Genomic DNA, 17,774 nt, shown 5'->3' with positions numbered 1-17,774 from the left:
AGCCAGCACAGACTAACAGAGGCACCCTTACTTTAGCGCAGTAACTGTAGCATCGATTTGTGTGCTTGGGTATAGGAAAACAATTTTTTTTTGTTTTGCATTGTTGTCAAATATGATTTTGAGGTTGTTTTCTTCTTGCTTTTTGTTTATTGCTGTTATTTTTTGTAAGATTTGCATAAATGTCTACAGTAACTTGAGATAAAGTCAGTGTAAATGGGTTAAATTGAAGTGATTTATAAACCAAATCTAGGCTTCAGATCATTTACAAAGCTATAAGAGAGATCATGGACACTCTCCAAAACTCTTTATTGTGTTTTCCAATTTAATTTAAATAGCACTAACTCACCATCACAAACATACAGAATACATATTGTGTAGAAATCTGTATTGTGCAGAAATCCTTTATTATATTATCAAACGAATCAAGTTCTTTCCTACTAATGGAAGATTTTCGATGTTTGCCAACAGCAGACGTTAGCACAGAAACACGCATCTAAACGTAAATAGCCCTCCACAGACATTCTTCGAGTATTAGCATCCCACTTGCTGGTTTGATCGGAGGCCTTAATTAAAGGCAGGTGAATCTGAGCTCAATTATTATTCTTGCAGCGTCGTGCAAGCCCACCGAGCTCTGTGATGGATTGTGATCTCTGCTGTGGTTGAAACGCTAGAAAGAGCACAATGTCTTACAGCGGGAGCCACTGATAACTTCATGCAGACAAATAAAGACTGTCACTTTTATTGATTTTTGCCCAGCCCCCACCACTGCCACCATATACACCCACATCCCCTGCTCCATCCCTGTCTCAGTTTTATCCCTCCCCCTTTACCCCCTCCAATCCCCAGCATTCCCTTTAATGGGAATGCATCCAGCATCAGAAGGCTTTGAAAACATTTCCCTCCTCAAAAGTATAACATACCCGACACGTGATCAACATTTAAAGAGTATCCAGTTTACATTCCTTTCCCATCCTTTCTTTGTCTCTCCTTCTAAATAAACCGGTTACATGTGTGCATACTCTATGTGCATACATAAAATCTCAAATAAAATATGCAGGGTGGAAGTGAAATAGTCTCTTAACAGCGGGGCAGTGGTAGCAGCACATAACGAGAAATGCAATTTATTCTCTGGCACGTTGCTACTTGGACAGGCAGATAATGAAAGGCATAGGTCACTGATGGTGACTTAAACCTGCAGCGGTAGAGTGAAATACATTAATAAATATCCACAACATTACTTGGATGGAGAGTGTAACACTGGGGGGAAGCAAATGACGCAAGAAGCAGCCCCTCATCAAACACGGAAATACAATTAGTCTTTGGACTGCTGGTGAGAGGTTCCTGCAAATCATAATATCCCTGATCACTGACATCTGAATATGCATTACAGCAGCCCTGTGGGGACCTGTGCAGTGGCAGCATGAGGGGGAGAATGTTATCATTTTCATTTCTGAAAGCATGCACGCTATACAACCGCCAGCAGTCTGATGCCTACAATAACTGCGATGTCTCAGGAAGGAAATATGATGCTATCTAAGGAAAAATTAAGGAAGGGTGGAGACGGGGCGTAAGGAGGCTAATATAAGCCAGTCAACATGCTGCCAGTGAGTGTCAAGACATGGTACATTTATCTTCATTTACATTTTTAGGCATTGTCGTTTAACCGTGATGATGGCACACTGTCTAAAATACAAATATTGTGTTTTAGGACCGGCTACATGGCAGTGATCGAGGATGCAGAGTAATTTGGACTCTACGACTAGACCAGTTAAAGACAAATGCCTGAATTTGGGTCTGCTTAAACACATATATATCCAAGGATAATAGATTCTGTGATGACAAACTCACTTCTTTATCCTAGGTTTAGCACATTAGTTAGGTGATCCATTAGTGCATTGTGACACTGGGTCTGCATGGTCAATAATACATCTCGAGGCTGGTGAGCAGCCATGACAGGCTACAATTATTTAAGGGTTTGGACAAAGCAAAACAACAGCGCAGGTGATTTGTAGACAAAGACAAAAGATGGGTTATATTTGTCTGCTGTTATTAAAGCCTTTATGTAGCTACGCATTGGAAGATACTGCATGCTGCTCTTGCATTGTGCACAACCCCGACAAAATAATCAGATAAAGTAAAACATTTTGCAATGCGGCTTCCTTCACAGTAGCATACTAATTTTTTTTGAAGGTGGAAGCTATTTTCAGACATTTGACGTTCTTCTTTGTCACAATTACTAGAGTAACACTTGAATTGTTTGAATTGTACACGTAAATAAAGACAAAACCTAAGCTTCTTGGTGCTGTCATTTGCACTCAGTTGTCATTAACCCTTCGAGCTATCTTTTCACGAGCTCAACCAGTGCAGTCTTTAGCCTATTTATGATACAATGTCATCAGCAGTTTGTGTGAATGCATCCTATTGTTTCTTTCCACATTTTAGCCGGGGACCACCCATTTGAGTGTGAGTTCTGCGGGAGCTGCTTCCGAGATGAGAGCACGCTGAAGGGCCACAAGCGCATCCACACCGGAGAGAAGCCCTATGAATGTAACGGGTGTGGGAAGAAGTTCAGCCTCAAGCACCAGCTGGAAACCCACTACCGTGTGCACACAGGTACTGTGACCAAATTAAGTAATTCGGAAGTATTTATTCTACCTTGATTATGTTTTGTTTGCAGTAGAAAATGAAAATCTATAGTGTGCAACACAGTGTAGCATCACAACAACTTTAGCTTTTTGTTTCAGAGCAAGAAGCTGTAGAACTTCCTGTTCAACATTTTCCATATATACTCAGTTAACAAATGTTTTGGTGTCTGTAGAGGCCCAGTGACCCCCAAACTTGGGCAGGACAACAATGGATGCCAGATCATTTCAGATACAATATGTTAACAAATTAATTTTGCAGATGATAGCAGCTATGTGAAAAAAACAGACTAGTGTTTTACACTTGCTTTTGAGTCTTTTACTGTACTAAGTTCTGCTCACCTCACTTGCAGAAAGAGCATAAACTGCAGTAATGAGATGTTCTAAAACATATGGTGCATGATGAGGGAGCCTGTTAAAGGACTCTCTTCTAGAAAATCCAAGTTGCAAGGCGCAGACCAAACCAGATGAATATCTTTGTTGCTGAGATACAGTAGATGAATGTCTCAGAAGACTTTGTATTGATCTTAGTATATTTAGAGCCCCATAAAGATGTTGACACAGTGATAAGCTAGGTGCCCTGGAGAATGAGTGCGTGCTACGTAGCAGAGTGAGCGAGGATACCACAAGTGCTCACCAGGATGGCACACAGCCAAAGGTTTATGCTTCCTCACCATCCCTTTTTCTCAAACACACACATAGCCGCACCCTCCCATCTCCCATTCAATAAACCAGCTGTTAAGCCACACTATCAAGGCAGCCTGTCCAATAATTGGCTTCCCCCCCATCCACCCTTTCGCCTTTTGTGTTGGGGAGGGGGGCTTTACGTTAAGCTGGAGAGCAACAGCAGATAACAAGAGCAAGTGACAAGCTCACAGTCAAAGGCCACCTCGCACAAAAGGGAGCTGCTTGATGAATCATCGACATTGGCAACCCAACCCCTCCCCGACCCGTCCTCTCCACACATTCCAAATGCCAATGGCGGATCAATACCTGAGCCCTATTTGCAATTCATTATTAGCTGGTTATTTGAAGCGACCCTGTTTACAGTCTGGTTATCAATATCAACATCACGCAGGTGTCCACACTGCTACAAAGAAGCGCGGGGCCTGCAACACTGTGTTTATGCTTATTGGCTCAATGGAAGCGTAACCCGGCCCCTGTGGAGGTCAAGGTTAACCGGGGATTCAAAGGAGCAGACGGGCTGGGCAGCAGAGGCACAAAGTCGGACGTTTCGCAGCACACATGCGCAAAGATCTAGCTGAAAGGTGACAGCAAGCGCTGGGCCAGATCACTTCCGACAGCTCATTTCAAATGCCATTGGTAAAGGTCAGCATTTACATGTCTAATTTGCGTCTGCCGGCTTGAGCGCTGGTGGATTATTCCGTGCCATCACTCAAATCATTAGCACATTTAGGATGGCCGCTGTTGCTGAACTGAAATGTGCCTCTGGAATATAGCAGCCCCCACAGCAAGAAAGCAGTGTTGCACTATGATTTATGACACTTGCAGGAGTTCTCAGTGTCATCAGCTGTATTTTCTTGTAATGTGCTGTAGATTAGTTGATTAGATCATATTCTATAAAAGTAAATACGCATGGAATTTTTTTCTTCTTCTGATTGCACTGACTGGTTCTTATCACAGGTAAACAGGTGATATGATTTAGAGAGTCTCTTATAACTCTCGTATTCTCTAATTTGGGTCATTTTGAGCATATTTCTACCGGCTAAAAGAAATTTATACTCACTCTAATAAGTACTAAGAGCTGAATTTTGGATTTTAAAGTGTTTACAAGTAATAACAAATAAAGTATATGTTAAATTATCCTCTGCATGTACTTGAAAACTGCTGGCATAATATTCCATGTATATTAGTTTTAATAGCAGAACATCTCTTTTTCTTTTTCTTCTGTTGCACAGCCCGATGTAACTAAAACCTTGATCCTTCCAAAATCTCTTTACACAGGGGTATTTTAATAGAATAATGACATGCAAACAGTTCTATCCCTTTAAAGTAAGAATAATTAGTAAACAAATCATCATGTGCGCTGCTGCTGTGAGGGGATACTTTGACTGGACCTGACGGGTATTCTATTTATTTCTCAGAGGTGAGCAAACTGCACTAATGTACTTGGAGCTTTTTATTCTCCTCTCGCTTCTCTTTGGGTTTTGACTTGTCACTTTTTAGATGCATCGTTCAATTATCATAATAGCGTCAATGTTTCTTGTGAGCCACACAGAGAAAAAAATCTCTTATTAAGTGGTGATGGGATTTTTTTTCTCTCCCACAACTTTTACTTCTTTGGTGCGAAAGACACCATGTTTTAACTGTCGGTAGATTTGGGTTGATTACATCTTGGGTCCAAAGACATAAAGATGGAAACACAAGGTCACAACAGACCGCCGTGTAGTGAAACCTAACTGACAGGGATGTCAAACCACTTTGCAACCTTAGCTCCTCTTTTGAGGCAATGTTTAACTTGAAAATCTGTAAGATTTTTCTGACATCCAGATATTCAAAATAACCTAGTATACCTCTGACTGCTGCGGCCTTGGCGATTGAAGACACAGAACAGTAGCTGAATCCTCAGAAGCAGCTCAGACAGTTGCTAACCTGTTGGTCCATTTGCTGTTTGTGTGTTTATCTGACGTATGTTGTTTCTTGATAAATCAAGCATCAAAACTAGAAAAAGTATAACTCAAATGTAATTTAAAATCATTGGCTGTAGAAATACACACATTTTTTACTGCATTTTGAACAGCAAGGATTTTTCTCATTGCATTAAATAAAGTTAATACATTTTAAGGCAAAGAAGCAGAAGCTCATGCACTTATCAGTAACATCTTACAGACTAGTTACAGCTTTTCCATCCCTCTAATGGATTTCAGTACTGAATTCCTTTATTTGCTGTTTAACGTCACACTTAGGCTGACACTGTTGTCTTCCACCCCACCCTATCATCTTTAGGTGAGAAGCCATTCGAGTGCAAGCTGTGCCACCAGCGATCCAGGGACTACTCGGCCATGATCAAGCACCTGCGCACCCACAATGGCGCCTCGCCCTACCAATGCACCATCTGCCTGGAGTACTGCCCCAGCCTGTCAGCCATGCAGAAGCACATGAAAGGCCACAAGCCCGAAGACATCCCCCCAGACTGGCGTATAGAGAAGACCTACCTGTACCTCTGCTATGTCTGAGTCTAGGAAAGTGAATGAAGAGGGTAGGGGATGGGTTGAGAGGTAAGGGGAATGTAACAAAGCGGATAGGAGGCATGAGTGTTGACGATCGAGGAATGTCAACGAGAAGTGACTGGAAAGCAAGAGGGTTTGTTTTCTATTTTTTGTTTTCATGCAAAGGCAAGCGATGAGGGCGGGGTGGGGGGGGGGAAGGGTGGTGATGGTGGGGCAAACGTGCTAAGAAGAGGAAGTCTTGGACACGGAGATCAATTCTCCACCATTGTTCGGATTCACCGGGTCATTCACTACATCTGCAACTGTGTTATTGTTTCAGGTCATTTCATGCAGCGCCATAAAGTGAGCAAGCTGCAAGGAAGTGACTTCTTGAAAGCTGCTGAGTTGAGAAAGCAGATTCTCAAGGGCTATCTGAACCTCTACATCCATGCTGTCGGGAGCCTTCACTGCGTTTTGAGGTCTTGTTTTGGCAAAAAATTAGAAAACTTTTTGGGGCTTTTTTGTTCTGCAGTGGTACTTTGTGCTTTCATGCTCAAAGTATCACCGCAAACATACATCTTTCTGGTTACGAACTACATAAAAAAATATCTCAGAAGAAGACTGAGACATGTTTTTTAACATGCATCCATCCTGAAGAAACTAATACTGTGGAGTAAATGAACAGCTTTGGGGGTACATACACGCAACCTTCTCCTTTTCCAGTAGAGGATGTGTAGGTTTTGTCACCTTTTTTGTTTTATGCATGAGCAGTTTTCACAGAAATCTGCCCGTTATCCTGTCCATGTCTGAAAAACCTTCAGATCCCAATGGTGGCAGTGAGATAGCCCCTGAGAATCAGCAGCAGAGCCGGTAGGCTTATGCAGTAGATGAAAACAGTTGAACTGGACGAGTGGAAGCATTAATTTAATGCTGCAAACCAAGCACCCATTTGGTTGTGAGTGGGGAAAATGCTAGCGCTGCTCTTTGTCGGAAGTGTCGAAAGTGTTCTCAGTAGTCTTCCTCGTTCTGCATCTCTTTCAGATGAGAGCTGGAGAAGGTTGAGTCACAACTGGCCACTCACGGTTCTCCCCAGAGAGCCACAGGCTAACTTGTGTTACTTTTTCATCATATATATACATACATATATATATATTTTTATTTTTTATCTTTTTTGCTCTGCATCGTAGTTTATTACGGCTTGATTGCACAAGTAAAACAAACTACGACAACAGTCTCTGTTTGACGTCAGCAAGGTATATACTTTTTTTTTTCCATCCGCTCATAACTCGCTACAATATTTCACATTAAACCCTGCCTATTCACCTATTGAGCAATAGATAACTGGACTGCTTGTATCCATGTACGTTTAACCAGATGACTATCATTTTTCTCACACTAACAAGAAAGTACATAAACTGACTGACACGCAAACACTTCAACTGCAAGAGATCTGTCAGTTCACCGGAGCGATTTGAAATCCAAGCAGCGGAAAGTGACTTGGGAAAAGGTTGCTGTCTGTGAGAGTCCTGTGACTTGACCTGCTAGTTGTAAATGTTGAGGATGCCTTAGCTGCACACCTTAATGTTTGTCATAGGTGGTGTGGCAGTTTGAAGACTGTTATATGGCATAGTGACATGAATGTGAACGCTTGTAAGCCCGGCTTCTACTACCATGTGAGCATACATACTGTAGCAGGTTAATGCTGCCTTTCAGTCAGTAATTCCCAGGTTATGATTAGTTTCCAGTGGGTCACACTGGAAGACTTTCTCCATCCAACATTAACAGCAAGAATGCTTATGTTCCAGCAGGCAAGACTTGCTGGGCTGCGCACCTTTTCATCCACGAGCCCCAAGTCATTGTGTGGAAGTGAGGTTTATTTTGGAATGTGCGCCACTTGAGTACTGGCAGGTCCTGCGTTATGTTACAGATATTGTATTCCGATGATGCATATTCCCAAATGTAGTTGCACTGATTTGAATTACCACTGGGGCTTTTGGCAAAGATATAGCTAAAAGGATGTGTGTTGGATACCTGTTTACAACACAGCATAGGGAAAAGGGTAACAGCTGTAAAGCAGGCGTGATATTTCATGCTATGCTGCAACGCTGACCTTGGTTCTCTTGGGAAGGGGGAAAACACATAACCTGAGAAACTCCTGCTCCAACATTTTCTCTGATTACAAGTCGGCAAAGTCTTTTCTTACACCTTTGAAATGCAGCATTAGACCTTTACGGTATGCGCAGTCAGGTATTATGGTTGAACCTTGGGAGTTTTGATGAATATCACTGCACGTCACAGCGTTGTATCTGGTTGATCACATATCCAAGAAGGGGGAGATCACTGATTGGACGAGACACAGCCCAGCAGCTTAGGGGGCGACCAGTAAGATGACAGAATAAATCAACTCTTTCTCTGTGGTTTTTGTCCCTGCACTTCGTCTCTCTCTCTCTCGTCTTGTTTTGTTGTTGTGGGTTTTGTTTTGTTTTTCTTATGATTTACCTTGAGTTTGATCTCAACACATTGTACTTGAATTACCTCGTTTTTGTGACCTCATGTTCCTTTTGTGTATTTTAATTTTCCCTTTTGTTTCATTCGTTTTGTTTTGTTGTTTTTTGGGAAGTTTTTCTTTTGTTTTTATTTGTTAGTTAGTGTGTGTTGGAAAGGTGCATTGCGAACATGATTGAAGCAATGCGTACGCGGAAAAAAAATATATAAGTGCCACGGCGAAGAGATTTGTTTGTTTTCTCTTATGTTGCGTATTTCTTTGTGCATTACTCGTTACCAAACTTGGTATTATTAACCCTGCTTGTTAAAGAGCTGGAAGGTTTGGTCATTTGTTATAAAAGCTACCTCTAAGTTGTCGTGTTGTTTTTTTCTTTTTCTTGTTTTTTTTCTTGGTAAAAGCACATTTTTTGCATTTGTGTTTTGCATTGTTTCATCTCATGCTTTTTTTTAAGTTGATTTATGATTGTCTGGTTTTTTTTTTAAGCAAAATGTATATAAAAGGGTGAGAGAAAACAAAGTAGAGGCTGATAGGATGAGAAATGCCAAATGGATGTTTATTCTTCTCTTATAGTCCCCCCCAAACCTGCACCTCCAACCACAGAAGAGCAGAGAGAATGGAGGGGAAAAAAAGCAATTTTGAAGCCTTAAGTGATGAGGGATACAGCAGATAAGAGGAAGTACTATTGCTTTTAAGAGGGTTTAAAAACAAGAATCTAAACTTGAACATATGTGAATAGAATTGTAGTTTTGTAATGTGAAAAAAAAACAAAAAACAGAAAGTTCGTCTAAAAAACGCTGAACCACCCAGGACAGGTCATTTTTGCAGTGATGCAGAGTGCGTTGGACAATTGGAACTGGAAGTGGTAATCAAAAAAGGAGGGAGAAAAAACCACACGTAAAACAAAAGGTTAAAAATAGAGATTCTCTCAGCAGACAAGCTCTCTTGAGAAATGAGTGTATTCCTGAACAAGAGCCAATAGAGGCAATTTGATATATAAAAATTGTGATATTTTTGTATTCAGTGTCAGTCCTTTTTCCATTTGTGGAGGGTTATAGCAGGGCACAAATATTTGTATTTCTTTTTTTTTTTTTTTAAACCTGTTTTTTTTTTTTTTCTCTCTTTTTGGGTGTGAATCATTTTATTTGCCTTGCTCCTCTTTGATATTGTTGAACAAAAAAACATGTGTGTGAACATATTGTAATAATAAGTGTTGCTTTCTGGATGTCAATTGCATTGTAGGTGAAGGACTAAATCTATCCGCCACAAATTTTACGAGTGTGTGTGTGTGTGTGTATGTGACAAAGTTAAGAAAGAAAAAAAAAGAAGAAAAAAAAGAGATGATAATATGCGGGGCGGCAGGGGGACGCTGCCAAACCGACCAATTAGTACTTGTCATTCACGATTTTTCAATCAAACTTGACTGTCGACATGTTTTTTTGTTTTGTTTTTGTACTTGAAAAAAAAAGAAAAAAGAAGGGATGGCATGTCCCGTGGTGTCTTGCCATTTTATTCTCTAACACTGTGATTTGAGGGAGCTTTTTTTCACCCTCGCATAATATCCACCCACTATAATATACCCAGTCACGGTTCAGTCTGAACACCACAATGCAAGACCTGTTCAGTCACATTGTTCCTATCATCGTCCTCTGAATGTTTTCTACTTTCTTGTGCAGGTGAAAGAGTGCATGAAAGAGTGTGTAACTGTGTGTGTGCGTGTGGGTGTGTATTAGTGGAAAAATGCACTAAACAGATCAGATACAAAATAAATGATATTCTATGCCACTTTTTTTCTGTGGGAAAAATATATATATACATTGGCATTGATATAGTTCTTCCCTCAGTGTTTCTCCGATGTTTCTGTACTATCTTTGTGCCTAAAAATGGAAATTGTTCAACAAAAATATCCATCTATATCTGCTTAGTTTCTGTATTTTCAGAAGAAAATAAAAATGGTGTCTCCAGCGCCCTAGGGATGTCATGACGCTCTAAAATGACCTGATTTTCCTTCTTTTTTTTCCTTTTTAATCCTGAATAGAGCAGTGCCTCTTCTTTTCTTGTTTTTTTCAAGGACTGCAATAAACCCTTAATGCTATTGAAATAGCAACTAGGATTGTGCATTCGCTTCTGTTCTTTGGCTCTGCTCTATGATTGGCTCCCAGAAGCATTTATTTAGCAACACAAATTTACTGAAAATTGTGCTGCAGTCATGAAACTATTAGAGACTTTTGGGGACGAGATCTGCTTTGTGATTTATTTTTCTGTTTTCTTGCGAGCAAACGAGGCCCCGAGTCTGCTTCTCTAAATCTAATTTTCTCTTTTTGTCAGCAACAGGTTTGCTGAGCAGAACATTTTATTGTTCTGGAAAAAATGTAAAAAAAATAAAATAAAAATGATAAAGAAACCTCCATTTGGGTAGGTTAGCACCGGGGTATTACCCTTCTGTTGCTTCAGTTGTTTGTTTTTTAAGTACTTTTTCTTTGCTACAAAAAAGCATTTAAGAGGGGATGTTCAATTCGTCAGAGAGGAATCATGGCATCCCTGGAGCTGGCACTCTGTGTTTGGGTGTGGTGTTTCTAGAACAAAGTAGCCATTTCATGCAGTGTTGCAATGCATGTGTCATCGAGGTCTAGACTAAACTTGTTTGAGTAACAAAGCACCAAGACATTGTATTTTTTTATATTAGCACTGAGGACCAATTGCCCTGTCGGACCAAGCATAACAAAGCTTTTTATGTAACAAAGCTTTTCTCTCTCTGTCTTTCCCTGGCTTGTCTGTGCTACTTCTTTCCTCCATTGTTGTGACAGCACAAGTGCCAGTCAAGTTGCTCTATATTAAGAAAATAGTGTTTTTATTATGATTTGAATGGTTATAGTTTTTGTCTACCTCAGCACCTAATCTTAGCCTAATCTTAGAAGGTGCCCAATTATTATTTTTTATTTTCTTTATTTTGTTCTCTTATTGTTGTCAGGTGTATAATTTTTTTTTTTTTTTTTTTTTTTTTTTTTTTTTTTTTTTTTGAAAATTGGCATTAGAGCTTTGCAAAGGTCCTTTGTCTTTTCCAGCGACAACGTGCTATTTCTTTCTGTGGCAGTACGTTTCCTGTTGAGCTGTGCCACCAATCTATAGCCACTGTCTGTTGATATAGAAGTTGTTCTTTTTCGTTTCTTTCCATGTAGAATCAGACACATCTCTTTGTAACATTTCAGTGTTCTCTGATGGAGTGTGAAAAAAATAAAAAGGAAAAATAAAAGAATTATGCTGCAGGTTTTCTTCTCCATGTTGTCGATAAAGTCAATGTTGTGCCTTTGATAGTGAAAATATAACGATTTTTTTGTTTTGTTTTGTTTTTTACATCCTACTAACAGTAGATTGGTTTTTTGTAGTGAAATTTTTTTGTAATTTTATTTATGAGTCTCATAACAGAAATCAAATCATGATGTTCAGTTGTATACTTTCAAACTGCAGTTAGAAAAAAAAATAAAAAATGGACTTCATGTTGTCTGTGTTAGCCCTCTTTCTGGCTCACTATTTTGTTTACAGTAGTGGAAACCCTGTTTCACAAGAAACAAAGACTCACGACTACTGAATCGTTGTTAAAGTTACATACAAACTTTGGCAAAAGTAGGAAAAAGTCTGCGTGGAATAGCTGCAGACATCTATCAGGGTAGATGGACAGTACTTCCACATTCAGTATTATCCTAAAAACTAAAGGCATTAAATAAAAGAGCAAGGTGTTATATATCTCAAATAAAATAACTATTATACTGCAGATATGAAAAGACCAAATAAATGAAAGCCAAAGACGACCGGTTACATTTTAAGTGAATATGAGCGATTTTATTTTATCTTTATCTCATTTTATCTCAACACAACTAACTATATGCTGTACTTTTATTTTCAGAATGACTATATATCAATAATATTATTGTATAACTAGTATTTAATCTGGTGAAAATACATTATTTTTACTCATTTTTAAAACTAAGATTTCGTCCACTCTTGCTTTACTTTATTGTAATGTGGGCAGGGTCATGTTTACGAGCAGCAAGACATCCTTAAAGCAAAAAATAAATATCCACGTTAAGTAACCGGAATCAACGTTTTATAACCATTTCAAAGTATCTGACTGATGCCACCATCAGTTTTCTGTGAATCCGCTTTATTTTTCAACAAATGCTCAGAGCTGAAGTGCATTCAGTTGTCTGGATTTGCACTCAGCATCTGGCTGTTTGCCACCAGTTCTCACTCATAATGTACTAACGGTAACTGTTGCACCACTTCAAGCCTGACTGCCTTTTGTCTGTTCAGTCGCTAATGCCATAGAGGTCATAAATGCTATCATTAGATATGCAGGGGCATGTTTATCTGCGCACCTGTGCTCTCACACAGGCATGATTGTCATTAGAGAGGAAGCGAAGCAAGACAAAAAATGTTCAGATTTTGCACAAAGATAGACGACCCCAAACAGGGGTTTTTTGTGTGGCAAGTTATAGCTGATGTTTATCACCTGTTATCATTTTGCATCGTTGCTCAAGCTCACATCAAAACATCAACTATTTTGATATAGCATTAAATTTATACAACAGGTATTGAATAATTGTTCCACGGTTTTAGAGCAGTAGATCATTGTGAAGCTAAAGAAACAGCCAGTATTTAGAGAGGCTTAATCCCTGTCTTTAAAAGTAAAAAGAGAAGATCAGTCTATAAGTCCAATATCTGTTCCAGTGCAGCGAAGTCTTCTTTAATTACGAGAATAGGGCGAGAACTTTTAACAAAAGGATCACAATGAAACTTTTCATCACTTAAGACAAGTTTAAGACAAATTTGGAAGTTCGATTCTGCACATGAGCCATATTTTAGTATTTCTAGTATTCATAAACTAGATTTAACTGTCCACTATTAAAGGTTTTTATTAAGAGGTAACACCGTGAAATTTTCCTTTTTTTAAATTCCAAGTTTTCTGAAACTGTTCACCGTAATTAAACAAATGAGGTATCACATTACTTATTTAGTAATTTGCAAATGGACACAGAAATCTGTGCTTTGGTTATTTTGCGAACCCTAGTTTGACCAAATATAACAAACCAGAAATCACCTTTGCATTGCTCATTGGATTTGTTACCACTGATATTGCAGGGACTCTCTGCCAATTGCTCTTAGAGCTGAAAAAGCTTGTTGGGTGAGAGGTGAAGCATCTTCAAGAAACTTAAAGAAGTCCCATCAGTTTTCCTTCGAAGCTCCTTAGATTACCATGAGCTGGATAACTGAGAACCTGCACTGCTATTGTTTCTACACATGCTTCACTAATAACATTTTGTCACTTCGTCACTGATGCATATCTCATCTGAATTTGACAGCCAATTAAAACAGTTACTACTTTTGTAAGTCAGACTTACAGATTCTCTACTTAATATTGTCCAGCATGATGTTTTTTGGTTTTTGGGTTTTTTTTAGTCAAATCAAATATGTATGAAAGAGTAAAGAAAGCACTTTCTATTTTACTGGAGCACTCAAAGTGCTTTATACAACATGCTTCATTCACCCCTTCATGCTTGTTTTCCAGTACAGCATTTTTCCAGTCTTCTGATATCCAGTTTGAAATGTAGCCTCGGTTTTCTGACCTTCGCTGACAGGAGTGGCACCCTGTATGGTGTTCTGGTGCTACAGCTCATCTGCATCAAGTTCCAGTGTGTTGTGAGTGTTCTGCATACCTTCGTTGTAATGAATCATTATTTGAGTTGCTGTGACCTTCCTATCAGCTCAAAGTAGTCTTCTCCTTTAACCTCCGCTATCAACAAGGCTTTTTGTTTTCTCTTTTTCTGACCGTTCATTGTAAATGTAAGAGATAATTGTGTGGGAAGATTCCAGTAGATCAGCAGTTCTGACCAGCCCATCTGGCATCAACAACCATGCCACACTGAGTCACCTTTCTCCCTAATTCTGATACTTGGCTTGAATTTCAGCAGCTCATCTTGATCATGTCTGTGTGCCTAAATGTTTTGAGTTGATGCCATGTGATTGGCTGTAACATTCGAGTTACAGTTTTTCCTCAACTGGTTTGATGCAGCAGAAAAGTCTCTCTTAATGCAGTTCTCACAACAGTTCAGGCATTTTTTCATAACGCAGAATCAGAATCAAGACACTGAAAGATTCAAAATACCCTTTTCACATTTATCAAAACATGAATAGTGAGTCAATCACTTCAACTCTGTGATGAAAGAATCAAAGCCTTTCACCACTCTTTAAAGAATTAGTCATTGAAATATTTAGTTGTTTTTTTTTTCTTAAACCCTTGGTGACTTTGAGAGATTTCTGCAAAAATGTGAAGGATTTTTTGACACTTTATAAAATTGCTGAAATTGAGAAAAGCTAAATAATACCCATTAAATTCTATGCATCAGAAAACGGACAAGTAAAATATATATAATCTGAGACCTGAACACCAACTACTGTGTGGGCCAGTAAAGTCACGCTACATACATTTAGCAACCACTTTATTAGATATGCTTGTTCCAATGCTTGTTACAGTAATCCAAATATCTAATCAGCCTTTAACATCAGCAGCAACTCAAAGTATTTAGGCATGTAGACATGATTAACTTAAATAACCACTCATTAGAAACAGGCTAGGCAGAAGAGCATCCCTGAAAGTACAACATGTCTGGCCTTAAAGGAGATCTGTACTTCAGATGGGTACAGAAGACCACACAGGGGGCTACACCCATCAGCTAATAACAGAAATACCTAAGGCTACATTGGTGAGTCACACAGTCTCACCAAAATACAGAAGACTGAAAAAACTGTACTCCAATGACCTTCGGTCAACAGATTTCAGTCCAGTAGAGCATCCTTGGGGCTGCTTAAAAGGGAAATTTGGATGAGCAGCTGACACTAAACTGAAAGTATGCATTTCTATTTGTTGCAAGTAAACCTCTGAATGGGCGTTACTGTATTTGCTCTTTCATACAAGCTTGAAGTCACTGGACTGGAAACATTAATGCAATGCTGGACAGTATTAGTAGAAAAAGGGTGTTTTCATATTCAAATGACATAATTTCCTTAGGGATTATTAAAGTATTCTGATTCTGAAGTTCATCAAGACAGTAACAAATATCTTTAGTAGTGTAACAATAGCAGTATCACTGGACAATTTATTAGGTACACCTTTAGGTAGCTCTGTCTAGTACTGGTTTGGATCCCAATAGGTGATTCTATTGTGTAAAATGTTTAATTCTTCACATTTCATTTTTGGGTCTGAACACTATTTTTTAGGGCCAGTAAAAAAATAGTTGGTATTTTGAAAAAAGTAGAAAACATTTTGATGTCAAAGTCCTAAAACAGCAGTGAGTAAAGGCTTTTACTCAGTGGTCACAGTGTTTAAGTGAAGTGCTCGACTGCATATTCTAACTCATGTGAAACAATCTTTGATTGTTGAATTATATCAAAACAATTGAGAAAACTTAAAAAAAAAAACAAATATGGTAATTATTATTCATCCTTTTACTTACTTATGCTTACATTAAATAGTATTATGAACATAATCATGTTCATAATTTGGTGAGGGAGCAGGATTTACATGTTTTTTTGTATGAATGCTTTAACAAGATGATTCATGTGGCCTGACATTTTTTTCCCAGTGCCATCATCAGGCTAAATTCTCCACATGCTACCCTTTCCAAACAAAACACAGCACTGAATAGGTGGATTGTACAACATTTGCTGAGAAAATGTATGTTTCCTGAGAAGAAAATCCTTTGACTTCCCTGATTTGAGGGTCTTTTCTGTACCATGATACTCAGAGCAAGCTTTGAAATTTCATCCTCAGTGCTGGTGAGGCTTAAATGTTGCATTCACATCACACAGGCAGGATAGGAAAAAGCAAAAGACATCCCTCTAACTGTCCTTTCATTGCTACAGTCAGCAATTAAATGTACTAACAATGAGGTGTTCTGACATCAGTATAATCATCCTGCCTGAGTGTGCATTTCTGTGCAGCGCATAATATATATGGAGTATATTTTGTAAATGCTTGCAGTGTTGTGTGTTTGTAGTTAATGTCATCGCCGCTTATAGCTGGGGTAATAAACATCCATTGTCAGTTCTGTGTGGTTCCCAGAATTTTATGCCCAATAAAACTAGAGAAGGCAAGCCCGGCTGTGTGTGTCCAACAAATAAATACAGTGTCACATCAAAAGTGTCTCCAATATTTCCCAATAATCCTCCTATATTTGCTCATTTCCTCTCTCTGGCACACGAGATCAGATCTTGACTTCAGCGTGTTGGAAACTAATGAGGCAGCTCTCCAGTTTCCCTGTTCATTTATGCAGAACACTCCAAAGTATTACATCCAAAACACATTGCAGATTAGTGTAGTTTTTCCCATTTGATTTTTTCTTCTTTTCTTGTTTTTTTGGGAGAAAACAAAAACAGGAAATGAGGCCAAAAACTAACTGTGAGCAGATTTGTTGGACTTTGATGTGACTTTCATGTTATTTTGGGGCATGGGGAAGGAAAGGGCAGCGGTAAGTGAATGGTTTGTCAGGATGGTAGAAAGAACAGTGTAGGGGCTTTGTTTTACAGAATCAGGTTTGAGTGCTGATCTTTGACAAGGTTCCCTGTTTGGTGGTGAAGGGAGGATTAATGATGGTTTAATTCCAACTATTAATCGCTTACTCAACCAGACTGTTTTTAAATCAACCACATGAACCACGCCATTGAAATCTGAATCTGAAATCTTGTCAGCAAAGACGTAAACAGTTCAGACTTAACCCCAGTCATCGGTCAATGATTTAAGAGGAAGCTAAGTTGATATATGTTAGAGCTTTTCCTGGCACTCCTACCACAAATGAGTGTGAGAATCCCCTGTTTCCCATTTCAATCAGATATGATGTTATCATCGCAGTACATTTTACATAGCACATACCTTAAGTTGCACAGTTTATTGCTCAGAGATAAAATAGAAGCTTAAGCAAGTCTTAGGACTTAAGAGATCCCTTATTCCTTTAAATTTTGCTTCCAAAGAGACACACCTCCTTTTCATTTTTAAAGTGGTCATGAGCAATAGTTCTTCAGGCTTTCTGATTGCTTTTTCAGTCACTTTCAGTCCAGTCCTTGTACCTGACCAGAGCAATGCTTTGCTTGTTTTTTAAGCCACTTAACACTTACCTAAAAAGAAACGGTTCCTAAAACTGCCAGTGCAGAAAAAGCATACCCGTAGAGAAAAACACACAACAGAACACTGCCAGTCATAGATTGGCCTCCCCAGTAACTAGATGTCAGCATTACTGAAGCAGTGTGGGATCATCTTGACAGAGAACAGAACAAAAGACAGCCAACACCCGAAGCAGAGCTTTAAATATCCTTCAAGAAGCCCAGGGAACTATTCCTGAGGACTACTTAAGGCATGTACTGAAGAATAAAAGTAGTCATTACCAATGTTAACATTCGAGGTTATTG

General features: G+C 39.0%; 1 protein-coding gene across 1 annotated transcript in view; it reads left to right on the top strand.

Moving 5' to 3' along the window:
- The window catches only part of zbtb16a (zinc finger and BTB domain containing 16a), a 135,473-nt gene extending 123,837 nt beyond the window's left edge, over window positions 1-11,636 (top strand). Inside the window, exons 5-6 of the mRNA XM_085173684.1 lie at window positions 2,443-2,613; window positions 5,610-11,636. Coding sequence (XP_085029810.1) covers window positions 2,443-2,613; window positions 5,610-5,839 — 401 coding nt within the window. The 3' untranslated portion in view covers window positions 5,840-11,636. The remainder of the gene's footprint in view (window positions 1-2,442; window positions 2,614-5,609) is intronic.
- Window positions 11,637-17,774: the final 6,138 nt, after the last annotated feature.

This window comes from Neolamprologus multifasciatus, chromosome 10 (genome assembly GCF_963576455.1).
Source record: "Neolamprologus multifasciatus chromosome 10, fNeoMul1.2, whole genome shotgun sequence".
Classification (NCBI taxonomy): Eukaryota; Metazoa; Chordata; class Actinopteri; order Cichliformes; family Cichlidae; genus Neolamprologus; species Neolamprologus multifasciatus.
Note: the sequence above shows the minus strand (reverse complement) of the source record. Positions and strands in the feature narration are given on the sequence as shown.